Genomic DNA, 27,253 nt, shown 5'->3' on the forward strand with positions numbered 1-27,253 from the left:
AATTACTTAGTTTCAAGAGCAGAATTAAGGCATAGTATGTAATGTATGCAGATGTCCCTTGAGACAGAAGATAAGCTGTTGCCCCAGACAGTGTGGAAAGGTTCAATCTCAAAACTCCATTTGTCTATAACTCTGCAAACACTGTGTGAGCTTGTGTTAGTTAGATGAAGCAGAAATTTTTTCCAAGGATGAAATATGGGTTGTTTTGTTTTTTGGGTTTTTTTGGGTTTTTTTTTTTGTTTGTGTGGGTTTTTTTGGTTTGTTTTTTTTTTAATTAGTAACTTTCTTTCTCACTTCTGAATAACTGTGTGCAAGCCTTTAGGAAAAGTAATTATGTTTTCCAGTCAAATCTGCTCATGTCCCATTACTGTAATGTATATTTTTAATACCATACTTGCTGCCAAAGATAAAGCTGATGCAGACTGGCAGTAATGAGATCTGTCAGCCTCCAATATATCTCTCTGCAAGCTTTGGGAAAGTATAGGTGCAAAACATCACAGGATTGGACCCAAGTGGTGAATATTTGAACATCTGCTTGAAAGAAAAATCTGCAAACAAAAAGTGAATTTATTTGTGCCTGCTTCCCATTGGCATGAGCTGTACATGCACACCATGCTGGGTGACTGCTGCCTTTGTGTGCCCTTCATAGGCTCATGAGGCTTTGCATAAAGTCTTTAAGACTGTGGACATATTGAGGGAGAGGGAGCTCTTCCACACCACCATTGCTGCTGCTCCCCAAGGGTTTCCCTCCTCCTCCAGCATCCTGAGAGTTCTCATTTGGCAAATGCACAGCAGGCCTGTATCCTCAGGCAGTGTAAATAACAGCAAATATTCATTCCTCTTGGCAGGGCTGGCCAGCATGTCCTGCGGTTTGAGATGGTTAAGGTGATCTTCCAGGTGTTCTTTAAGGCTCACACAGCCTGTGGTACTGTTTGTGCATGTAAAGTACCCTGTGACTGACAACAAGGTCCTCAGACCTGTAAGGACTTTGCTTTATTTATGTATTTATTTTGCAATTTAAAGCAGAAGAGTGCTGTAGGCAGGAAAGGCCTGTTTTGAAAGGGATTATGTTTTGGTCTGACTATTGCCATCTTTCCTTTAAAACCAGGCATGATTTTTAAAAAATTTAAGAGAAGAGATAGAATGTATGTGAAGGGATGAAAATACGGATATTGGACAGGGTAATCTTTGATATTGATATACCTTTCCAAGTTCCCAGAGTTTAAAATCCCATAACCTACGTTAAATAACAGCTTTGAAGTGTGGTTGGCAACTTTGTGGTAGAGGCAGTAAATCAGTGTTAAACTGTAAGCTCCTGAAAATCAATGTGGTCTCTTCAAGCAATAGCTGGTGCTTTCATTTCAAAGTTAGTGGTACATGACCCTCAGAGCTTCAGCTATCGTGCTATCAGGACAAAGTCTGAGCCTTTTGAAGGGGGGAATTAGGAATGTAGTAAGTTGTGTTTTCACTGTTTGGTGTTGGGTGCATGTCAGGTGAGAAGTTTGCATCTTTAATGGAATAGTTAGGCTGCTGGTTATACCTGCAAAAAGATCAAGCTCTGGAAACCTCTGTGCAAATTCTACATAGTTGAACTTGCAGCACAAGCTGGAGCTGGAGTTTAAGCTGTTGCTCTGAGCAGAGCTGAGGAAACACAGTGAATGGGAGTGGTGGTATGCACTGAAAGTGTTGTACCTTGACTGTGGAATGGTGCCTGTTACGAGGACCCAGAGCAATCCTCCATGCTGAAAAAAGGGTTTCTTTGCCCAGGGTCTGTGCCTGAAAAAGCATTTTCAACCTTCAGACCAATGTCCAGTCAATCCCCTGCTTTCCAAACAGAAAACTTAAACTGCTGCATTGTTTCAATGGAAATATCTTCTGTTATTAGAAGATAGATGGAGAATCAAATAAATAAATTAAAAAAGCCAACCTTCACGTGCTACGAAGTTCTAATGAATTTTGGTTTATTCTTTGAAGTATGACTCATGTATAGAGTTCTCAGCAAAACATTACAAAATTCTTTGTAAATGTCTCTAAAAAGCAAAAGGCTTTTTGATTGAATATAGATGTACAAACCTATTATTTTCAAAAAAAGAAAGGCGATGTCAAAGTGAGCAAAATTTAGTTATTCTTTTAAAAGGATTCATTGGATCTTCAAATTCAACTTGGCATGTGGCTGTGGTAAAATTGTAAGTACCGTATTTCTGGGAGGTTTTGTTCCTTAGTTGCCATTAGATTCATGTCTTACGGAAATGTTGCTTTCTGACAGCTGTGCAATTATCTGGTGTCACTACTGTGCCGTGTAGTTAAATGGTCAGCAGTTACCTTGTTTATAAACACTGTGTGACATTTGAGCTTTGAAGAGTACATTCTTACTGAATGCTTTTGGAAGAGTTCCATGGGCAGTATTTTCATGCATCGTTCAGTGGAATGTGCACTAAATGGGATGGCAGTGGAGATTGACTGTAATAAGCATTACGTATGAAATGGGAATCAGATTAAACAGAAATCCCAGTGCATTACATCAAAATGATTAAGGCTAAAACGATAGGCAGTGCCACATATATTGCAGTAGTTACTAAAGAACAATACAGCTGTGTAGCTCGAGGAAGTTTCAGCAATCTTCTCACAATCTTAGTAAAGTTTTCTTCATCTACAGTATTTCTCTTGATTAACATTTACCTTTTATGAAGGTTTCCTTCAGTGTATTTTTTTTCAATGAACTATGACCTAAGTAACAGGTAATCAGTGCAATGCAAACTTTAAATTGTATACTGTGGTTTGAGTTGTTATCAAATTGTACTGATAAATGCAAACTGTCAGGTACATCTTCTATTTAGCATTCATCAACTCCAGGAGTCTGTTCTAAAAGCAGGTGAAGATTTGGGTCATATTTACTCCTCTTTGTGTTAAATCCCTTGCTAGCAACCAAAAATGGGATTCAGTTGTGAATGGTATTTGGGAGTTTTCTCAGGGATGTATTTAGTTTTTTTCCTCTTGTTTTTTTTCTTTTTTTTTTTCAGTTGTGAATGGTATTTGGGAGTTTTGTCAGGGATGTATTTAATTTTTTTCCTCTTGTTTTTTTCTTTTTTTTTTTTTTTCTTTCTTCTTCCCACCCTTCTTTTTTATATTTCTTCCCCACCCCATTAGGCTGAGTTATCTTGTGAAGGAACTGAGTCAGAGGTCAAGATAGCACCACTGCATATTGTTTGGACAGAACATAAATGAAATATTACAGAGTTTATGGGGAGCAAGAACCCTGGAGAGCTGACTCAGACTAATGAGGATACAGAGATCTCCATGGCCGATTTAGCCTCTCTTTTGTGGGAGATTCAGGCTGAACATGCCAGGTTTATAGGCTTGTATTAATGGAGGAGCCTGGAATGGTTAAAGTGCCACAAGATCTCGTGATAACCTTTCAGTTATGACTTGTGCTTCATCAGGACCACGGAGGGAAGAGCAGCTCTTCTCAGCAGTGCAGTTCTACACAAGTATCAGGCTTTAAGTTTTAATGTAACAGTGCATAACTTGAAAAAAGGTCCCTGCTGAGAGAGGGCCACCAGTAATGTGTTTATAGAGTGTACACCAAGAATGAAGTCATACACATAGAGAAATATAAAAAAAAGTGTGGATGCTAAAGGCATGCTATGCTTGTGGTTCATTAATGGCTTGTAGGAAGCTCCTACGTACCAGGAGTCAGAACTGGCAGCTTCTGGTGTGTGATAAATGAATTCCATCATTCCATCAGTGTGGTGATCAGGGAAACACAGGTGAGCCTGCTCAGTGCTTTGGAAAAAACATGTACATACACAAGGACTTTTCAGTTCTGGGAATAAGTTCAGAAAGAAGAAAGAATATGGAATTTATGGCAGCACTTTTTTAGTAGAAGTTCAAATTGTTAGAAAATGAAGTTCAGTTAGAAAGGGACTGTTTCAGTGAATTTTCTATCTGAAAAAAACCCCAACATGTAATGGAAACTCTTTAAATTCCCATTTTACTCTTTAGAGAAGAAAAAATATTCATATTTCAATTTGAAATTATATTTAGAAATTTTAATTAGCCACTATTAAATAATAAAAATAAACCTACAGGCTTGATCCAGTTTACTGCAACTGAGTTTTATCATCAAGATTCTTAGTCTGAATTATCTTAGTTTTCTAAAATTTTGTCTAGAGTTGAGATGTTGCACTGGAAATTTTTGTTTTAACTTCTGTTCTAATGGTATCATTAACAATTAAACTTTAGAAATAGTATCAGTTTGGAGTGCTCTTTAGTATGCTATAAGAATTACAATATTTATATAAATAATTTATTTATTGTGGCTAGTAATGCTTACATTATTTTTGATCTAATAATGCTCCTCTGGAGATACTGAGCCAAAAGGTATTTATTTAAAATACAAAGGAAGGAAGGTTCTAGGGAAGTACAAAAATCTCAGCCACTGGTACAGATAAACTGTTTTTCTGTGAAGTGATATAACCTATGCAAGTCACACCTGGACAAGAACTGCACTATTTTAATTGAAGAGCTTTCTAAATATAAGTTGGGTATCTAGGAGATATAGAATGAACCCATCTGTTCTACCAAAATTGACTTTTTCATATCTACTGTCTTAACTTATTTGTATCCAAGACATACACAAAGCTTCTCAGATAAACAGGTGCACTTTGATATTGTCCAATTAATTACTGTCAGTTGTATTGCAGTGGAAACTTGGTCTGTAGCTCTTCTTTGGCATCAAAACCAGTTTCCTGATTCTCAGGATGTTTTTCCAGACATTTAAATCAAGAACAAAGCTATTTTTAAAAATCCAAATCTATCTCCTGCAATGAAACCCAGCAGCTGGACCTAAGTTTGACTCAGGTTACAAAATTATATACAGAAGACAGTGACTTTTTTTCCTGTCCTTTACTGTAGTTTTGCTACAGGAGATTTCAAAATGGTTCTAGAAATCTCTTGGTAGATGGGGGAAAGAAAACACAGTAGGCAAATAATTTCTCCAAAGATGTGAAGGGAAAATGAAAAAAACAAAAAGCTCCTTTTGGAAGTAAACTTACTTGGGACAAGAGCTGGAAAGAATTTTCTCTTGATACCTATTCAGGTGCAAATGTAAATTGAGCAGGTAATGAATTAATGGGACTGATCCCTTATGAAAGATTTGCAAAGAGCTGAGATTTAGCCATGGCTATTTCCCCAAGCCCTCCTTTGCTCACCTTCTTTATGAATAATACTTAAAAATAAGTTTAAAAAAGTAAAGAATGGGTTTATCTGTCATTGTCATGCTGCTCTCTAGGAGGAACTCAGCTCTTCTGCAGGTGTTTGCTCAGATACTCCATGATACTCCTCAGATGCTCAGCAGTTCTGTGCCTGGGTTTTGCTCTCAGTGCTGAGGGAGACATTCGGTGCAGGAGCTCTGGGTGGGAGCCAGAGACCAGAGGCCCTGAACTGACAACCCTTGGCATGGCAAGGGGCCCAAGGGTTTGTGGCCTGGCCAGCTGAGGAGACACTGAGGGACGTGGCAGAAGCTAATGATGCCCAGACTGTGGGGGGATAAAACTCAGGAGTTGCTTTGTTTGTGGTCTCCTCAGATGCACAAGCTCAAGATGTTGTTATTTTGTTATTGTACCAAGATTATTTTAAGGTTTGGGATGTCTGAGATGCTTCCATGGGAAACGGGGGATGGAGGCAGTAAGGGAAGCTGGTCTGTGTGAGTGCAGGGGTGCAGCTGTGAAGGGGCCTCTGTCCCTCAGCTGCTCCCTCAGGTGCTGCCAGTGTGACAGCCACAGGGGTCCTGGATGCTCAGAATGGGAGCTTTCCTTCTCACAGGCACCCTGGGGCTGGCCATGATCCCTTTGCATGGTAGGGGTCTGCAGTGGGAATGAGCTGTGGAGGAGGAGCTTTGTAACAGAGACTGAGGCCCGGAGCTGTGGTTGCGGGATGATGGTGACACGGAGCACTCACTGCAATGCAGTGCATCTGCTCCCTGATGACAGCTGTAATTAGTCATCTCTTCGTGCCCTGCTTTCAGCTGGGATAGAGTTAATTTTTCTTGCTAGTAGCTGTCCAGTGCTGTGTATTCACTGTGAGAGCAGCACTGCTAACACCCTGATGTTGTAGTTGTTGCTAAGGGTGCTCACTCCAAATCAAGGACTTTTCAGTTTCCATGCTCTGCCTGTGAAGAGGTGCATGAGGAGCTGGGAGGGAGCATGGCCAGGACACAGACCCAAGGTACCCAAAGGCACATTCCACAGCCTAGAGCATCATGCCCAGTATATAAACTGGGGAGGGCTGGCTGGGAGCACTGGTGGCTGCTCAGGAAAGGGTTGGGCATTGGTCAGCAGGTGGAGAGCAGCTGTATTGTGCATCATTGGTATTCTGGGGCTTATTTTTCTCTGTCTTTTTGTTCTGTCCTTTTTCATTACAGTTATTGTTCAAAGATTTTTTTGTTGTTGTTGTTATTGAACTGTTCTTATCTCAACCCACAGGTTTTACCTTTTTTTTCCCTGATTATACTCCCTATTCCACTGGGAGAGGTGAGGGAGGTGAGCAAGTTGCTGCATGGTACTTAGTTGCTAGCTGGGGTTAAACCATTGCAGTTTGCAAGAGATTTGGTTTTGAGCTCTCCCAGTGTCTCTTAAGACACCCTTTTCAAATTATTTTCTGTGAACTCCCCAGTTTACCCTCTGCTTTGTTTTTTCATTGTGGAAAGCTATGATGCTCTTTATCCTCACCATTAAGTTAAAGGATGTGCAAGTAATAACTTTTGCTACTTTGGTATCCCCCCTAGCAAAACAGTCTGGTGGTTCTTTTATATCATGGATTTCAGGGTGGCAACCTTTGTTTCCAAAAATTGAGGCACAACAGGAACATCTGTGTTTGCCATCTGCAAGACATTTCCTTCTAGGATCCCAGGGCTGGTTACAGGGCTTCCAGACATTCCTGCTGCCTGTTCCCCTGGGTGCACAGGGAGGAGACAACAGGTTTGTAACTATAACACTGCTGCATGTCATTCTGAACTCTTCAGCACATTTTAATGTCACTGGAACACAGCCTGCCCAGGTCTGTTTGAACACCCAGTATCTCCTCTCAGTTGTGTCCATCCACTCGTGCCTGCATCCCTTTTTATGCAACCTGCTTTTTGCTGTTAACAGCAAAGTGCTGACCCTGGCCAGGTATTGTGGAAAAGAGCCTTCCCTATTACTGGCCAGCCATTATATGCTTGGAGAGGTTTTCAGGTTTAGATTTTTTGAGAAGGTCAAGAAAGGATTGTTTCTTTTTTTTTTTCCCTCTGCAGAATTATTTCTGAACATAGCAGTATTTATTGCTTACTTTCCTAACTTCTTTAATCCTGCAACTGCCATTAGATAAAATAATGAACCGAGTTACTTTTTCATGAAGGCAATGTAAATATTTGTATTCCACTGTGTTCCAATAAAAAAATGTTGTCATGGATTATTGGCAGTAAATTATTTTAAGTTATACATTTAAAAGTGAACAAAACTGCATATGAGAAACTATCTTTGGTTATTTTTCATGAAGCTTTATCAGTGTTGCTATGAGATCTGAAATCTTAATGCTCATATTTTGATTTTCAGTTTCTTCCTTTTTCATTTCTATTGCAGATGCTTACTACTGTGAAATTAAACAGTTTCCTGCATTCACTGCTCCTCTTCCCATCTTCTAGTTCTGGCCTGATTCTGACAGTATAGTTTATATGTTGTCACTTGTGGTGGTCCACTGAGTGAATTACAATTCTCTTGTTTGGGTTCTGCATTTTACATTTGGCTCTTGAAAGGTAGTTGGGGAGGAAGAAGGGCACAGTCTCAAATAAACCCCTCTTTTTTTCCTAATTTTTAGAAATTATTTGCTACTCTGAGATGAAACAAATGAAATGCTCTTTGATTTGCATTGTGCTGTTTATCTCAAAAGCAGATTTTCTATTCAATAGAAGAGTTTTGAAGCATTGCTCCCAAGTATCACCAAAACCCCCATCTACATAGAAAGTATAAAAACAAGTAGGACATTTTACGCCTATATTAATAATTTTTCCATACAAAACTATAGCATACTTTAACCTGTAAATCCTTCCCCAATAGATGGCAATGCTTTTACTCAAGCACAGTGATCTCACAAATTCATTGCCTACTTTTGTTATATAGGGTACATTTATAAATTAGGATGGAATAGGTCCTTCAAGGATGTTTCACAGACAATTTGTTTTCTTTTTGAATAGATGGACACAATCTCAAGCAATTGGCAAGATCCTGAACAGTTTGAATAATTAAAAAGGGGTGACCATAATTTCCCGTGTCTTTTTTCTCTTTAAAGTAAAAAGAAAAAACTTCACTAAGTTATGAACATTAAATTCTTTCTTACTTTGAGAATTCTCAGTAAATTGCCTTATGATAACACAGGTCTCCAGGACCTTGCTCTTCACACTGCTTAACTTTCATGAGCCTCTGGCATTAGACAGTTGATATCAGAAAGGTGGAACCTGAGAGCTGTTTTTCAATAGGGTTTTTTAAAAGATTTCTTTGGGTTGCAACTCTGTAAATATGGTACAAAATGCAGGAAGTTTCAGCTCCCTCCCAGCACATTTTCATTTTGAGTAGCAGTTCGGGCTATGTGTTGCAGTTCTGAACAGAAGATATTTAGAGCCATTTAGACTTGACTACCTACGGTGATGTTTCTAAATACATTTCAAGCTATTAGAATGCAGAGCCATTGGCTCTGTAGGAGGAGCGCTGAGTGGTCTGGCACTCTGATGACTAAAGATAAACTCTTTAACAGCCTAAATTTAGGCACCTCATTTTAAAAACTTTGGCCCAGATATGTGAACCCAGAAGAATGAGATACGATAATTCATTTCAAATTCCCTGGCTCTTGCGTCTCCCCAGCCTGAGCATTTATTCATACAAATTACTCACTGTTGCAGATGAATCACTAAATGTAGCCAGTGCAATAACTCTGCACCTGAGCATTATTTCATTCTGCTTTGCTAATGCTAGCAGCACTTTGCTCTTTCCCTGTATGTTACAGCACCTGGCTACTTTGGCTTTGTCTGGATATATTTGGGAGATGAAATAGGGAGAAAATGTACACATTTTTGCCCTCCTGTTCATCACTGCTATTTTTCCTAAGGGCTGCTATTCCTCAGGTGGTCAGCTTAATGTTCCTTCCAGCTTAAAACAAATGCAAGGGACGCAATTACTAAGGGGATAATGCTCTTCATGATGAAGAGAATTACTGTGTTCTGTCTGTGTTGATTTTCCTCTTTCAATGAGTTTGCAGTTTCTCTTGGGATTTTTGTCTCTTTAAATGAGTATTTCAGCTTGGGAACATGAGAAATAGATGGAGGGCTATGTGTGTTGCCCACAATTTTCTCTTGTGGTTGTGTGAGCTACACAAATGAGCAAAATTTTAAACCACAGTTACTTAAGCAAGTAATTTATACCTTTTTTAGGGCACAGTATAAACTAAGATTAATGTTAAAGATGCTGGTGTTGGCTACTTAGTGAACTTTTGCCTCATATTTTTGAAGGAATCGGATATCCCTTAGTCTATATCAAGGATGGATCTCTTGTCATTCCAGTGCAGCCTTAGAAGTCGTGGGCGTTTATTCTAAGCCAGTCATCTGTAGTCAGTGTCATAAGAGAAGGTGATTCATCCCATCTGACACTAAATATCTGAGAGGCTTATTATGCAAATGTGTTCTGAAGAGGAAGGTGGTTGATGATGTTCCTGCTCAGCCCAGTGCTACAGTCTACAGAGCCTCTGAGTACCACTGCAGTCTTTCTTGGCATGCTGTGGAAATTATCCAGGTTAAAAACCAGTAACTGGAAGTATTTTGTTCATTTGTAATTTTTTGTGTTTTTTTTTTTTTTTAAACTGGGTTCATTTCAGTGATTCATAGGGCCATTTATAACCGAGAGATAAGAATATCTGTTCAATAAATGGGGTCATACTGGCACAGACGAAAGAAGTGGTTGAAGGCAGGAAGATTCAAAACCGTGTAATGAACTGCCTCATGAAATACATGTGTGCACTGTTGTATTAGGAGAGATGAACACACTGCAGTAATTGTTTAACCATGTATTAAGCAGGACATTAACAATATCACTGGCAGTGTAGTGTACATCTCTCCATGCTTGCTATCACTTTATTAGACTATTAAGTATCTTGAAATGAGCTTATCTATGTCAAACAAAGAGGACATTTAGGAACTTGTGTGTTTATTGCGAGATCCTTCAATCGAGATTCTCTCTCAGTACTAGTAGTGCAATCTTCTCCAGTTTTAACTTCCCAGTGGGTTATACATGTATGGATAAATATGCAAACTGCTGAGATGGGATGTTTCTTTGTAATATGTAGTGATTATCTAAGTTCATACCAAGAAGACAATAACATGCAAATAACTTTGTCTTGAGCCTTATGTAAACATGAGAATATGCACTCTCATATAAATGTGTGAACTTCACTTGACCACCTCACTGGTGTGTTTTTAATTAACTAGGTTAGTTAACAGATAAGTTACCAGAAGTGTAATGAGCCAGAGACAATATATTTTGGGAGGCATATTGAAAAGAAACCCAGCTGAGGAGGATGCATTAGATATATCATAGAGAAGTTAGCACTGAGCTGCATGTTCTGTGCAGTTATTCATCACAGGATCCCTTATGCTCATGTACCAGGCTGCCTCAGTGTGTCACTTTTGTGGTACATGGACACAGGGCACTTTGGTTTAGGAACTGAAGTCAGAGAAAAGTGGCTATCTCCAATTACTTAGTGTTCCATGAAGCAACAGAGGAAGAGATGAATAGAACTATATAGAAACAATACCAGTAGCAATGAAAACAGTCAAAATGAGCTTTATAGTAGCTTTTTATATAAGTTCTTTCTGGAATATATTTTCCATGTTTTATTTATTTTTATTATTATGTTTCTTTTTATTTTTGTAGGCTGTGGAAACCAACCTTGCATCAAAGGATAGTCACTGGGTCTATGTAAATGAGGTAAGAAAGTCAAAAGAGAAAACACAGCTTGCTACATTCACTCATCACCATCTTTTGTTTCATATGTTTTGACACACCAGACTGAGCATACATGTAGCATTTTTGCTTTTTGAATGGCACAAGGTTCAAACTCTGTGGTGTCATTGCTTGTCTGTCTTAGTTGAATTGGTATAGGTTGAACACCAGAGGTCAAGATAAAGCTTCCAATATACCTCAGAGCAGCTGGGAGACTTTTACCTTCCTGCTGACACTATTTCATTAGCTATTTAGGAGGCAGAGAATATCTCAAAAGAATTCTCATTCACAGGCATCTCCCTGGCAGAAGCTCACCCACTGCTGTGAAATCTGCACACAGATACCGGGAGTGGAAAGAGCCCTTGCAAGCTTAGTCCATTCAAATATGTATTTACATGACACACAGGCTTTCTCTAGTGCAGAACTGTGTTGGTGTATTGGCCAACATCCAGATAACTTCAATTCAAAGTGTAATGTCTCTCTCTGCAGCAAATGGGATCCTGTCCTGCTACAATGATTATTTATTTTACCTTAGTGCCATGATGCCCTAATGAGAATCTGTTCAGATCCTTATTTCAAAAACAATGAAATGTTGTGCCATATATAGTAACTTGTAAATCACTGATAAATGGCAGTATTTTACAATTTCCTTGTTTTAATAATGATTTATTTAAAGATGGCAAAATATATAAGTTAAAAAGAACAGTGTTCACTGTCTTATTTTTATATTATAAATGCATAGCCTCTAATTTAATAGCCAATTCCTTTGTTAATTTCTCCCTCCTTTCTTTGCACCTAGCTAATAATTTTGGATAGGCAACTTTTAATAGTAACTATAAATTGTATTGTATGGCATTAGACAGGCTCTGTAATTAAATAGGGGTTAGGGAAAGCGAGTGAAATCCCTGCTTGTAAAAGCTTTATAAATTCTTTCTAGTCCTTTTTGCATTTACGTACCTCCTGGTTTGTCAGCTGCTGTAATGACCCACTACAAAACATCAGCAAGATGCCCAGAGAGTCAGTGTTTATATTCACATAAAGATAATACAGTGCATATTTCCCTAAACATTTATAGAGAGGGAGTGTTTGTGAATTTTTTACTGCTTCTGTTATTGTTCAGATGTTAAAATTCACTTCATGAAGCCTGAAGCTGTAACATCGTGATAAAAGCCTTCAGCACTCATGCACTAATGTGTGCACACTCGTACACACACAAACAAATCACACAGGGTGTCAGTTCTGCTTCTCTTTTGGAAGCTTTTGGCTTTTTCTCCTTTGTGACTGAAGACTGGAAGCTATGAGAGCAGCATGTGAATTTAGAGTATACGTTTCTAGTGAAAAATATCAGTGCACATAATTTATAAATATCTCAAAATGCAATTCAGTCCAAACAGACAATTAGAGAAGCTTTTCAGACTCACAAAACTTTGGAGACATCTTTGCAGGCAAAAGGAAGAGGAAATGATTTGGCTTTGGCTGTCCTTTCTTTAACAAAAGTGTTGGAGTTTTTGTGTGTGTTTAAAGCTACTGTCAGAAGGTGCATTGAGCATCTCCATGGATGCATCTATAGCAATTTGGAGGTTTCTTAGGGCTTGCTTCTTATTTAAGTGTGCATCCCCCCATGCTAGCAAGAGGACAGACTGATTAAGCTTTCCACGTACATGTTTCCCATTAGTGGTAGTGGGAACTGCATGAATATTTGATGCAAAAGGTGATGCTGATTCTTACTGTGATTTGCGGAATGGAATTAACTTTTAATTCCCAACAATCATATGAGCTCTTTTTGATATGTTTCCATGAGAGTGGAAGTCCATTATGCAAATGGCCCAATGCCTTAGCCAGTCCTTTTTTTGTCCTGGGCACATTGAGAACCCTACGCTTCCCTGTTCACCCTGTGACATAATGATCCCATTGCAAGGGAGGAGGGGTGTAGGGCTGGCTGATTGAAGGGACAGTAACAGGAAGAGAGCACAGGGACAATTTTTTCCATGGTGGTTCCTTGTAGGAAAAGCACTGGACTGTAAACAGGTTTTTCAGGCCTTTTGCACTTCAGGGAACCATTGAAGGGCTTTGGGCAGCTTGGGCTTTTGAGATCTGCTTACCCAGAGCACCTTACAGTGTGCTCTGTCTCACATTTTTCATCAAGCCAATGAGGGCCTGAAACTTAGACTTACCTTGCTACAGGAAGCATGACTATATAACATGATATTATTTCAATAAAAGATTTTATTGGTTTCTTACTTTAATTAAATCTACTTTACTCTCTCTGCATTGACAATCTGATAAAAATTTGTGGGTTTTTTTTTTTCCTTGTAGTAGAATAGGAGTTAAGTTTTGGAGGTAGAACAAATTTTATCACTTAAATTTTGTTAGATAAGCAAGACCACCAAGCTTTGGAAGAGTTAACTTTAAGTCTATATAGCTGGTAATTACACAGGAAATAAGCAAACAGCTATACTGATAAAATCCTGTGTGCGTTTTCAATAACCCTTTTCTGAAGTATCTGTTCAGTTTGGATGCCATTGCTGGTGAGAAAGGACTTGGTCATCTTTAGGAAAAGGATGGTCAGTTGAGAGTTAAATTCATTGTGTGAGGTTGGGAGGCTGAAAACCTGGCAGGTTTTTTAGGTTAAAAGAATACACAGGGATGGGTCTTTTCAGGCAGTATCATGTCCTCATATGTCCTCTTTGCAGCCAAAGTAATAAAAAACTTACTGCTTAAAAATATATATATATTTGTTGTCCACTTTTCTGGTTTCAAACAGGTTATGTTTCAATATTGCAATAGGAAAATCTTCCAAATGATGACTACTGCATGCTTAGCTGTGTCTCCAGAATAGTCCAAAACACTTCATTATCATTGCCTGTGTGGGGAGTTTCAATGACCTGCAGTTTTGGAAGATCTGTTAGAACGTATCTGTTGTTCTGCTTGTAGCTTTGCTGTTTATACCTTTGATGGTTGAAGTGACCCACCAGCTTTGCTAGACATGTGCTGCTGCTTCTTTTGGCAAGACTGGCACAGTTACAGATGGCCCCTGTTTTTTGGATGTTTATTTCCTGTTTTTTCCCCAGTTTTTCTTTATTATTTTTATTTTTATCCTTTCTTTATCTTTCGTACCTGGTGTTGAGCATCTCTGTTGGCTCCTCATGACATTTTTCATTCTCCCCTTCTCTTTTTCTGCCTTTTCTGATAAAATGCTGTGCCTTGCCCAGGGCATGTGTCTGTGGGAGAGGTACAAGAGCAATACTTGAAACTGAATTTGGATGATGTTGTACCAGGAGCAGTGCTCCAGGAGCTTGTGTCTGCTTCTTTATTAGTAGCAGCAGTAGGTCTGGGAGTATAAAAAAGTGTTAGAAACCATATTTCCCTTTTTGTGGGACATTTCATGGTTTTAAAATTGTCTCCATTCCAAGGATAAAGAAAAAATAAATTATTCTGGAAAACTAGAATATTGAACAAAAATACAAATTAAACTCAGTATTTTATTTCCTCATATCAATATATTTAATTATAATTCCAAGTTTCTAAACATTCACTATTTTTACATGTAAATTAGTACAAAAAGTAATGAACTGCTCTTCCTGGAAGTGGAATGGTACAGAATTTGGCAGGTAATTCACATTAGTTGTTTCACTATTGAGACATCATGTCTCTAATTTATTTTTTAACTTATTTTTTATTTAGTAGTTTAATCAAAAGCTGTAAAACATGGTCGGGCAAAGTACAAGACTCCTCACTGACACAGGAGAACACTTTTTGTGAAGGGCAGGTAGGGATGAAAAAAGGCCATGTACTGTTACAGGTCAAAAAATATCTGTACCCACTCTCACTGAAGCTGAGAAGAGGTGAGGGACAAAATTTTGCCTAGAAATATGCCGAAGACACTGAATGTGGGGTTTTTTTGGTTTTGGTTTTTTTTTTTTTTGGTTGGTTGGTTGGTTGGGGTTTTTTTGGGGTTTTTTTGTGTTTTTGGTTTTTTTTTGGTTTTTTTGACAGAAATGTCCCAAAGACAAGAAATTAAAATAAAGATTGTAATTTCCTTGCAGGCTGAAAATAGGACACACACAGCTTCACAAATTTCCTTTTATTGATGTTATCTTTACATGTTTAAAATATTACAGCAGCCATCAGTTCAGATTTCATTATGGCTGAGAAAGAATGGGCTAAGGAAGCCAGAAGATAATTGGTGTGAAAGTGATCATGCCATGGTAACATGGACTTTTTGGAGAAGAGGGAGAGGTGGGAAAAGGACCATGGAGATAATGGGCATCCAAAAATTGTCCAACTTCACAGCTTTGGGAATCTAGTAATGGTTTTGGAAAGATAACACATTAAGCAAAGGGTGGCTAAAGAGGTGGGGGATTCTCTGAAGATGAAGGCATAGCAAGGTATCCTTATGGTGACAGTGGGTTATCTTCACAGGACTTGAAATCAGAGATGCAGTCTAAAGAAAAAGGGATTTAAGAAAGGGCTAGGGAAGAATGTAAAGGAGTAACAGAGTAAGGGATTATAAAATAAGGCTGTGTTGCAAAATGACTCATACCAGGGATCATGAAAAGTAATAAAAAAAAGCTTATATATAGCAGAAGATAAAGTGAGAGGTGATTACTTGAAAAATGGGGGTGTAATGTTTTTACTTAGTTCACTGATTCTGACTTTATAGAAACTATTAATTATTACCAGACTGTTAAGAACACCTTGTTGTAGTTCCAGTTGTTTTAGATGAATTTGAAGCACTCCACCAGGTGAGATTTAATATAGAGAAATGCTTTTGCTCGTGGCTATAAAATGAGGTATAGGTGGTGAGCATCTTCAGGAGCAGCTTAGAATCCTTGTGGATAAAAGCCAGAATGAGAATCAGTGCTGTTGTGGCCCTGCTGAGTTAGCAAATGTAGTCCTCAGATAAGATACCAGAAACATCCATTGTAAGATAAGGGAGGCAATTATTTTGCTCTGTTTGACATCAGCTTGGCTTTGTTGGAACAGTATTGCAAGTGTTGGGCAAAATACTTTAAAACAGAACAAGGCATGCAGAGAAATGTTGAAAATCTAGAGAAAAGCATTTCGTGTGATGAAAGCTTGGTAAAATATGACCATGTGTAAAGGCTGAAAAACTTGGGTACAAGCATAACAAGAATATGATCACATCTTCAATCTGGAAATATAAGGGAAATACAATTTAATCTTCTGCAGTGGAAATTAGAGCTAGTATTGGAAAATGGTTTATGATCCAAGTATGAGAGTGTATAGGAACAACTTCCTAGGTTGCATTCTTCCATCCCATCATCTGTCTCTTTTCACACCTGGTTCTGCTCTTGTTTTTTATTCTTCATTTTTCAACATCCTACTTGCATTATATAAGTCAGCTAAATAATTTCAGTGTCAGTATTGAAAGACAAATACAACTGTGTTTTCGATGCCACTGGGTATTTTCTGATCTGCACCTTCTGCTCTAGGACTCTCCATGTATCTTTTTTCAGTGTGGTTGTGACAGTGACAGTTTATGCAGAGTCACTGCATATACTTCTTATTGACCCATTTATTCAGGACTTTTGTTGGTAAACATGAATGCATGGGATCTGTGACTCATGGTTAATTTCCAGCCATGGAAATCACGGAGCTCCATCCTTCTCTGTCTAGTGAATAAGCTGGAATGACTGTGTTTGATTGGATTCTGTCAGCCAAATCCACCCCTGGGGCCACCTCAGTGATTTGACTTAGCCAGGGATGAACTGTTGCATCATGTTTCCTGGTATCAGTAATTTGTAATGGAGGATTATGTTGTAATTGTGTGTGGTTTGGATAGAAGAATGCCTCGTAATGAATTACTTGCACTTTTAATGTTTTAAATATGGATTTAATTGTAAGGTGTAAAAAGTGAGTCTGAAAGCTAAAGATCAGAGCTCCCTCTTGACTACAGTTTTCATTTGTTGCTTTTACATTACATTGATTTTCATTGATTCAGATCAATCCACACCAGAGCAGATACAAAGGAGCATTCGTCATTAACACAAAATAACTTCTTTTTTAGCTTTATAATCACCATTCTGGCACATTCACCAAATGGCACATTCTGTGCCATATGGACTAACAAATGCTGAAATTCAATATTTGCTTCTAAGTTTTCAAATTGCAACCTGTAATAGTGTGGAGAACTAGTAGAAATTTAATTACATTATTTTCTTTTTTTACTGTCTAAAAGGTCAGGTAGTCTTTAGAAAGGAATGTACTATGGAGTAAAGAAGTCCTTGTAGGTTAAGTGCCAAACTCCTGTGGGTATTTCTCAGGGCACAGTGGTTTAAGAAGGGAGGAGGTTAGTGGGTGACTGAATTTCTGTATTCCTGTGTTTCAGCATACAGTTTAATGCTATGCAGAGTAATTTGAATCTAAGGTTGAAAATGGGCTCATTTCTTTATCTCTTTGAAAAAGTTGTGCTGTTATTTGTCCCATGTAAAAGCAAGCAAATAAAAATCAAACAGCATACACTGCAGCATTTTGGGGTGGATAGCAGAAAGGTAAGTTGTATTTGTAATGTCCCCTGCATTTTCTTGTAGATAGAATATGGAAAACGAGTTGATCCTCATGTACAAACCTGAACTTAATAACTGGGACTTTAAAAAAAATCATCAGTAGCTTTTGCAGTGCTAAGGAAAACCATGCTTATTTAAAAAATAAGTCAGGGACTAATTTTTTATTGGTGGAAATCTGTTTTCAATAAGAAATCTGAAACAAATCATTGTAGAAAAATAATATTATACAAATTCCAAGTCCATAGGAAAGCAAAGTATTCAGTAATAAAGAAACACCTGAAATTCTTGTAAGCTTTAATTAAAAAATAAAACTAAACTCTGATTAACACCCAGAAAAAGTTGCTTTTTAATATTTTCTCTTTTCAAGCCTCAGTAAAGATCCTGATTTGAGTCAGTAAGCACAGAGAAACTACTAAAGCAAATGCAGCTCTAATGTATTTGGCTGAATTCTTCCCAACTATTTTGATATTTGTCAGAAAAGCCTTCCTAGCTGAGAAAGAGAAGGGAAAAGTGATGTGGGAAAAAAAGTTCTTGGATTTTTTTTTTTTGCCAGAAAAGCAATAAAAAATTTTGGAAATATAGCAAGAGTAGACAATTCATCAGAGAAGCCTTAGACAGGAAGTTAGAGTGGTAAGAGACTTTGGGAACTCTGGGCCATGTGGAGATGACATTGTCCTCATCACTTGAATACCAGTCAAAAATTTTAGACAGCAGTTGACCTTATTCTTCCTTTTTGGACAGATGATGCTTTCCAAATGATGCTGGTGGTGCTGCCAGTAGATTAATTTATAGATCTTCAGTGGACAGATAAAACTTTCCCAAGTTCAGCCCAGGTGATCAGTCAGAGCATAGTGCAGAAAAATGGCTATTGATGCTTTTCCTTTCCCCTCTCAGGACGTTCACTCAGAGCATCTTTCTGCTAATCCTTCTCTGCACTCAAGCTCAACTCTTTTCTCTGCTGTTCTCAGAGGTCTCTCTTCACCACTGTTTCATTGTCTATAGGGGGCAGTTTTCTATATGAGGGACAAGAAAATGTCTCATGAACCCCCTGGTGTGACATACTTCTTCCTTTCCATTTCCACCCTGCACTTCTGTTGCTTCTGCCAATATTTGTTTTCTTTCCTTTCACCACCTCAGACGTGCCCAGTATGTCTGTAGGTACTACTGGCCCTCTTGATTTGAGAATCAAATGGCTTCTCAGCTGTCATCTGGGCACCTCTTTATTATTTTCCTTTATAAAATATTTTTTGAAAGTTGAGAAAAACGAGGAGAAAATAGAATAGTAATTATCAGATAAAGTCTAGCTCAGCAAGATACTTTTTTCCCCAAGGGCTGCATGTAGGCAGGTGTAAGATAATGAGTGATGAGCAGAGTTTTCTTAGCACATGGCTGTAGAGCAATATTGGGAAAACTCACTTTGGGAGAAAAAAAACTTATGAATGCTGTGGTTTTTCTTCACTTTTTTGGAGAATATTTTTTTCAGAAATGCCTATGTTATTGCATTTTGGGTGATCAACAGTGCCGTGCAAATTGTTGTGGCCTAGTTTTTGCTTGGGTGGAGCCAGGACTGGGGTCCTGCTCACTTTTTCTCTTCATATGGAAGTTCCTAATCTTATTTTCTTTGTTTCATTTTAAAGCAGCAATCTGTGTAATGATGTTTGTGTTTACTATGATAACCAGAAGTTGGTAAATTTTTAATACTTGCCTATATCTTTGTCTTGAAAAACTTCAGACCTTCTAATAATCATTTACGAATACAAGTGGGGCAAACATTCTAAGATATTCTCAAATTGTACAAAAATACAGAGTAAAAAAAGTTTAAAAATAGATATACAAGGAACGCAGTGTGGAAATTTCAGAAGATTTAGGAAATGACACATTTCAATGCAAAATGTAGCAATTTGCAATTACAATTTATTCTAATTGTATTCCAGGTACTCTATATTTATTACTTGCCTAAGGAAATCTCACTTCTCTCCTTTTGGCTGCGATCTTCAACACTGCAGCATTTATATTTATTTATTTATCCCCACAGAAATCTGTGGGTTTTCTTTTTCTGATAACTGCTTGACAGTTATACATAGATTTGAACCAGTACTGGACACATGCATCATGCCCAAAGAAATGTGTAGAGTTTAGAATTGGCCTGATTCTAATGCTGTAGAATTGCATAGAAAGGGTCTCAGTCTGCTAGGAGCAAGGTCATAGATGAGCTTTGATGAGTTGTTTTATCAGTGAATAATAATAATAATAAATAACTATTATTATTATTATTTTTCCACACTAGTATCAATGGTGGGTTTTTTGTTTGCCTTGTCCAGGTTTTACTATCATTTTGTGTGCTTTCCACCCTGCCCCGCAAGAGAATTTTTAGTGTGGAATAATATTTTGTTAAATCAGAGGATCTTTTACTGGTTAGGCACTCAGTAGGATCTGAGAAGACATCTGGACACCCAGTGCGGAGTCCTTATCTCTAGAAATGGAGCTAATTAAATTAAATTAGGACTACATCCCTGTAGAGACTTTTAGGAGCATTGGGTAAAAAGAAGTGAGGTGCAGTACTGGATGTGTGGGAGGGCAATGAGGATGGGAGTTGGACAGGTGATTATGCATCATTGTATTAGAGCATTTGTTAATTGTATTAGGACATTTTCTGTGGTAGAGAAAAGTGGATGGTGTTCTTTCTTTAAAAGATCAATCTTATTTACATATATGTGTGTGTATTTACATGTGTGTCTGTTCATGTGGGATGCTGAGAAGCCAGCAATATGTAAATGTTGAACAAATCTGCCTCCTGGGTAAACTGTGATGAACCTTCTTGAAAAATAGCTAATTGAATGATGTTTTCTGGATTTTCAACAAGTTTTCATTTATAGATGTAAACAGTGCATTGAGGGGAGTTAAAATAACCCATCAAACAGTATTGATACTACTGAAAAAATCCAAATAAATTCTGAACTTGTCTCCACGAGCATCCTTGTTCTCACTGCTGTTCTGTTTAATCCTCCAGTTTTCTCAGGGTTATATTTTCTGGAAATATGTTTCAGTTCTTTAAATTATTAATGTCATTAAAATTTATAATTTTCTGTCATTACCTCTAGGAAAATAGAGATTGTAATGTGAAACATAATTGTCTCATTTTGCGATTTGTGTTATGATAGTTGAGCACAACTAAAGCAGATTTAAGTATTCCCCTGAGCGATATGACGTGCAAACTAACTGAAGTTCTGTGTGTGCAGATAAACAAACAGATAAACTAATTCCGCAAGTGGCCAATATTTGTGTTTCTGCCCATCTTTGAATGGCTGTGTATCACTTAGAGGGGACACAAAATGTGTGTGGTGAGAGCTGAACTGCAGGTTTGGATGATGTGTGATTCTTTGTTTTTTCAGTTTTCAGCCATTTGTTCTGAGTGTGCCTACCAAGGGATGCAGCCTAGGAGGTTATGGGTTAAAGTTATGTCATTAAATTGTCTCTCCCTCAGACATCAGCTTAGAGGTGTGTTTTAACACCTCTCAGATCCACTGAGAGGAAATCTTGAGGGGTCTGTATAGCTTGGGTTCTGCTTATTGTCTCCTTGTAAGGCCAGAAAATGCTGCCCAGCATTTTCTGTTAAGCTTCAAAATCTTTGTCTTCTATAAGAATATATTTGTGTTCTGATTTACTGTTTTCATGCCACACCAGTTGGTCTGTCATTAATGCAATGAATGTCACCTTCTGCAAAGTTAAAAATTCATGCTCCTAACAAAAAAAAGGAAAAATTGGCAAAAAAGAACTGTGTTGAGCCAAGGTACAGTACTAGTCAACCATAACAAGTAATTATTATAACCCCATGGTCATTTCCTTCACAGCTTGACAAAATATGGCAAGAAAACAAAATAATTTTTTCTTGAATGTTAAATGTCCAGGGCCAGGCTCACATCTGCTGATGATGCATCACAAGGTGTGGGCCCTGTTGACCAAGCACCTGCAGCAACATGAGCAATTTGCAGCCCGCTGAGCTGCAAGGGGCTGAGAGAGCCCTGTGCAGGCTGGGCACTGGGCTGGCCCAGCTGTGCAACCAGGGCCGTCCAGCTGTGCTGGGGATGGGCTGATGTGATTTGCAGATGCTGCTGGTGGCCCTGGTGAGGAGCTGGGATGTACAGCAGGTGCCTGGGGGGTGAGTGCAGGCAGCAGATTTGTGATTCTGTGTGCCTTTCCTCACAGTGAACTCCTGCCAGGACAAAAACATCACAAGCTGCCCCTTTGTTATGATTTCGGGATCAGCTAAGCCTGTGATTTTCAAACTGGGGTAAAAAAAATAAAAGAGGTTTTGTTTTTGTGTCTGTCTTTAAACACAGAATGTGTAAAGCATGGAGGGGAGCTGGCTTCAGCTTTCCTATAACAGCAGTAGATGCAGGCTCTGTCCCAGGATGGATTAGGAGGTTGGGGCGTGTGAAGGTCTGCAGAGAAGCTTTAGAAATTGTGAAGCCTGGAAAGAAAAGCAGCCTGTCCTTGAGGTCTCCTTATATCTTCTCCCAAATTTTTCAGTGTGCACAAACTGATGTTCCTAAATGTGTCAGACCGCTCCATAAAGTTTCTTCTATTTTTTATTTCCTAATACAGACAACCTCAAAAGACTTCCTTGAGTCATTATCAGGATTAGTCTGCAGAAATGATCTACTGTACTTATGGGAAAAGCGCTTTCTTGTAATGTTGTTCACAGGTGAAAGAGCCATATTTCCTGAAGACTGTTATGTTTTTCGATTGTTATTTTGTCCTGAGGATATAGTGAGGTTCTAGTCTGTCAAACAAAAGGTCTTTCTATATAAATTTCATTTCAAGACTCTTTTTTTTTTTTTTTAAGAGATCTACTGAGACCATTTTGGTACTTTCCTTTGAGGAACTACATCTGCAAAATTGTAGTGTTGCCAAGATGGATGGTGCTGTGTTAGGCTGTTTTCTTTTGTTTCAGATGATGTATAAAAAATAGCATTGTTGTTATTAAACACAAAATAACATTTGGCATTGACTAAGCACGTGCATCTGTAAAATATTTCTCCTATTGTATTTATAAAAAAACATGTAATCAATAATGAAAGAAATACATAAAAATTCTGGAGAAACCTATGTTTTTAAATGGCTGTGTCTCCATTCACAGGAAATCACTGATAATGAAATATTAGAGTTGGTGCATAGTGCTCTGGGGAGGATTACAGTGATCCGGCAGATTTTCCCTCTGGCAAGGGACAACCAGAGGTGCATGAGGAACAACCACCGAATATCATCGCTGCTGTGTGATCCACAGGAAGGCTATCTCCAGATGCTGCAGGTCAGTAGCTATGCACGACAGAAAAAAAGTCCATCTTAAGAATTTGCCATGGGACAGTTTTCTGTGGCTGTATCAATTCAGAGGAGGAAGGAAATGAGTACAGCTAAATCTGATCTGGTCACTGTTTCTTGACTTTATTAATTTATTTTATTTCCCAGTGCTGAGTGCTTTAGATGTGATGTTACATCCATGAAGTATCAGCAAGTGGTTTCACTAACTCGGAGGTGATTTTGCATATTTCATTCTCTTAAGAATCTTTTCATATTTGAAAAATGTCGTACCATTATAGTGCTATGGTATTGCTGCTTATTGCATTTATGCTTATTAAACATCTGTTGTGAAAGAGTTAATCTGGGAGGATAATAGAACTGTGATAGGTATTGGGCTGCAGAGCATTTCATATTTAGGTAATGGACTGAATCAAGCTGATGTATTCAGTCTGTCCCTTTTCAATAGTCTCAGAAGTCTCCAGCAGCTGCTAATTGTCTGAGTGTATAAAATATGCACTGCTAGTTCAAGTTTCAGGTTTTGGTAACACCTCTGACTCTGGTGTTAGCAACATCTTGACATTTCTTGGCAATTTGTCCCAGATATCAGAATTTTTCTTGCAGTAATTTAAATATTATTTAATAGGTGCTATTTCCAATGATAGTGCAAAAATTCATAAACAAAGGCCTTGGACTTTCAATGGGACTCATGTGTTTTGATTTATTTTAGACACAGTTAAAAATCTCATTTGTATGACTGTTGAAGGTGTTGAATATAGGTATAAACTTTAGTGTGACTTAGAACATAAACTCGCTTAAAAAACATTTAATTGCAAATTTAGTCTTAAACTTAGATGGGTTGAGTGAGGATGCCATGGTTGAGCCTGTGGGCTGTCCAGTGTGGGTGTGTGTGGTGGAATGATGGGGAAGGGGCTTGGTTTGCCTTGGGGAGGGGCTGTCACCAGCCTGGGCTGCTGCAGCCTGCTTAGGAGGGTGTATGAGGTCAGGGCTTCTGCAAGATGGAATCCTGTCCTGGCTTGGAAGAGTTTCAGACCAGGAGAGACAGAGAGATTGTCAGGGATGGAAGTGGGTTAAGATTTCCCAAGGGATAGAGGTGTTAATATTACTTATTTGCACCCTACTAAAAAGTTGTAGCTGCAGAGACTGAAATCCTTTAAGGGCAGATATGAGCAGTTCTTCCTTGAAGAGGAGCTCAGCTGGCTCAGGGTCTGTCCTAGCCATGTCAATGTCTGGGAAAAGCCAAACACACCCCGTGTAGTTCTGAAGGTGATTGTACTCTTTCTGCACAGGTGAAAGTCTGTCTGCCTTTGCTCAGAAAGAAAAGACACTTTTGATCTTTGTTAGTAACTCTGAGGTATGCTGTAATGAGAACAAAGACTGCTCATTTCAGAGGATCAAAGCAATTTCCTGTATGATGAAAAATTATCTATGCTGCACCAACAAATCACTCATTGGGGAATAATCTTCCATTACAGCAGGATTTTGAGTATTGCTGCCTATGCTGGTTTATGCATAATCTAATTCAGAGACTCATTTGAAGGGCTCTGACAGGCCAGTGAGCAAATTTGCAAACTGGTAACTGGGAGCTGGTTTGCTAGCACCGGCAGCCTCATGTCCTATTACTAAATGTAATTGGTAAGGATCTTTAGATAAGGACCCTCATCCTGCTCATTTCCAGATGTGGATTTTGGGAAATGAAACATTCTCAGTTTCTGTCTTCCAGAAATTTTATACCACCTTAGAAACTGTCTTTGAGAGAATGGTGTGGTAATGTCATGCTTTGCCCATTAGTTCCTTCTCTATGGTCTTAAAAACAAGAGAGATAAAGAAGTGCAGAGGTAAAATGTTTTTGGCAGCTGATTCTGTAATTTTCATGTTCAATTGCATTGGCATGAAAGACAGAGGGCACATGTGAGAGCTCCCCAAATTAGCTGTCCCCAGTATATTTTTAAATGTCTACAGACATGTGCAGTTATACCTGAAGTGTTCCATAGCTGCATTTATTTTTCATAGGTTTTGCCAAAACATCTTACGTAACACCTTATGGACATGCGACTCCTATTAATTTGAGTGTGACTGACATGTTATTAATGGTACTGTAATTCAGGTACTTGCAATTTTCTGTTTCCCTTTTCCTGCTTAAAAATAATAGTGGTGACCTTTTGCTGCACAGAAGTACATCACTGAATTACCCTCATTGCCAGAGGCTGCAGGAGCTCCAAGCTCCATGTCAGGCTGCATGAATCCACCAGAGGCAGTGACCGCCTGCCAGGACTGAGTCTTTGTGTTCCTTTGAAGTACTTTGATTAACACCACAGTTTGGAAATCCCTGCCTCATTCTCCCTTGGGCAGTCTTATATTAATAATTGTTTGTTGTCAAGGTAACTTCCCAGCTATTGTTGGTTAATTATTTATTTAATGACTTTGAAGAAGAATAAGCTAATCTCTGTCAACCTCTAGCTGTAGTATTTTTCTAGGGGAGAATTTAGCACTTTTAACAAGCTAGTGAAGAAAGAAACATTTACGTCATGGATTATTAACTTTGTTCTGGCTAAATTAATGAAAATCTTTTTGGAATGATTTTGTTCTCTGTGTCTTTAGTACCACATCCTGGAAGGTTGTTTTTCAGTGGGTGATCATCCCGGTTTGGCATTCTGACAAGCCTTTTAAAGATCAGGCTGTTCTGCAAGCTCATCCAAAAACTCATCTGTTCTGAATGCTTTGTGGAAATCCAATCTTATTCCATCAACCCACTTGTCAAAATTTTGCTCATGCCCTTATTTCTTGCACGTATAATATACTCATCTGGGTTTCTGCTTCAAGTGGAGAAAAAGCTTTGTAAAGTTTCCTTCTTGATCATGTTATTTGACTTCAGAGGACTGCATTTCTGTCTGTCTTATTCTTCAGGTAGGATTTTTTGTGTCCATCTCATTTACTTTTGCCAAATGGAAAAGACAGTTTAGAACTTCCTTTCTTCACTGGCCATTGGAGGCCTGTGGTTTGGGCCATCAGTGTTGCCTCATCTGGAGAGCAAGCACTTCAGGATTTATAGTCCTAGCCAGACCTAGTATGTATCCTCACATGGCATTTGAATGGCATATAGTGGTATAATTGCTATTAAACATTTTAGATTATTTCAGAAGCGTTCTTACAGACTCAATCTGAAAATCTTTTGCTGTATAATTTTCTTCTTTCCAAAATATTTCCCTTGAAGTATTAGTTTTGATGGCACTCTACAAACTTGATTTTTGATGAAGGTATTTTTTTCTTTCATCAGGTTAGTCACAATGCATTCATAAATTCAAAATCAGATTTTAAAAATATTTTTTTAAGAAAGATTTCTCTTTAGAGATGTAATTCCCATTAGTTTGTTTTGCCCTTGCTTACCATTTAAGTAATTGATGAGTTCAATCTATGTAAGATTCTAAAGATATTAAATTATGTTACAGGGACCTAATGTATCTGAAATAATTTAGCATGACCGAAAATACACAACAGGATTGAAAAGGCAAAAATAAAACCTCAGCATACTGTGTCGCAAAATTAATGAGGTTATTCTTGATTGAGTCCAGCCTCTGTACTGAAGAGCTATTCCAGGCATTGCTTGGACATATTTGAGGAGACATTGAGAAGTGTGGGAGGATATTCATTGAAAGAGATGATCTTCTCCTTGAATAAAAATTCCATTCTTCAGTGTGTGTCCATCAGATATCTACGTAGGCATCTCTTAGCAGTTGCTCCTACAAAGCTGAGTTTTTTTATTTCTGATCTATTTTCTGTTCAGGAGTCACTGCAATATAATTACAGTAAGTGAAGTTATTTTTTAGGATGTGTTTGAGTGCCTAAGCTTAAGGGCCTGATCCTGCAGTTTTGTCCAACTAAATGGCCTTCTTCTCATTTGGCTTGTTAACACTGCTATTATTACACAACTGTGGAGTGCTACTGAGGGGCAGTAAATATTGATTAAACCCTATTAAAGCATTCACTTTGTCCCATAAAGGATTGATGAGCCACATTTTTCCTTTTCTTTTGATGCACACCTATATTTGCTAGTCTCTTTAGCAAAGTTTAATTTGGATTTTTGGCCAGATGTTCAGTCACAGTGAAATTGTTTCTGAGTACAATGTGAATGTAAAGTATCCTTGAACTGACTTTACTGCCCATTGCACAGCACAAATCTCTCCCTGAAGCCCAATGATGTGTGTTTTCTACAAGGTGTGTTAGCAGAAGAATTCATTAAAAACCCCAAAGCACTGTGGGTGTCCCGTGGCCATGGGGGATTTTGTGATCATGCTGGAGGCTAAAACCCCAGGTAGGCTCTGCAATGATCTTTTCCTCTCTGCCTCTTTTGACTGATGGATTTCTCTATTTGCATAATAA

The 27,253-nt window shown here is 38.3% G+C and overlaps 1 protein-coding gene across 8 annotated transcripts in view; it reads left to right on the plus strand.

Moving 5' to 3' along the window:
- The window catches only part of GRID1 (glutamate ionotropic receptor delta type subunit 1), a 538,060-nt gene that overhangs the window by 413,302 nt on the left and 97,505 nt on the right, over nt 1–27,253 (plus strand). For all 8 annotated transcript variants that reach the window (XM_039719738.1, XM_039719737.1, XM_039719736.1 and 5 more), the window contains 2 exons: nt 10,956–11,009; nt 22,695–22,865. In XM_039719738.1, coding sequence (XP_039575672.1) covers nt 10,956–11,009; nt 22,695–22,865 — 225 coding nt within the window. The remainder of the gene's footprint in view (nt 1–10,955; nt 11,010–22,694; nt 22,866–27,253) is intronic.

The sequence above is a fragment of the Passer montanus genome, unplaced genomic scaffold (assembly GCF_014805655.1).
Source record: "Passer montanus isolate IOZ18808 unplaced genomic scaffold, ASM1480565v1 scaffold42, whole genome shotgun sequence".
Classification (NCBI taxonomy): domain Eukaryota; kingdom Metazoa; phylum Chordata; class Aves; order Passeriformes; family Passeridae; genus Passer; species Passer montanus.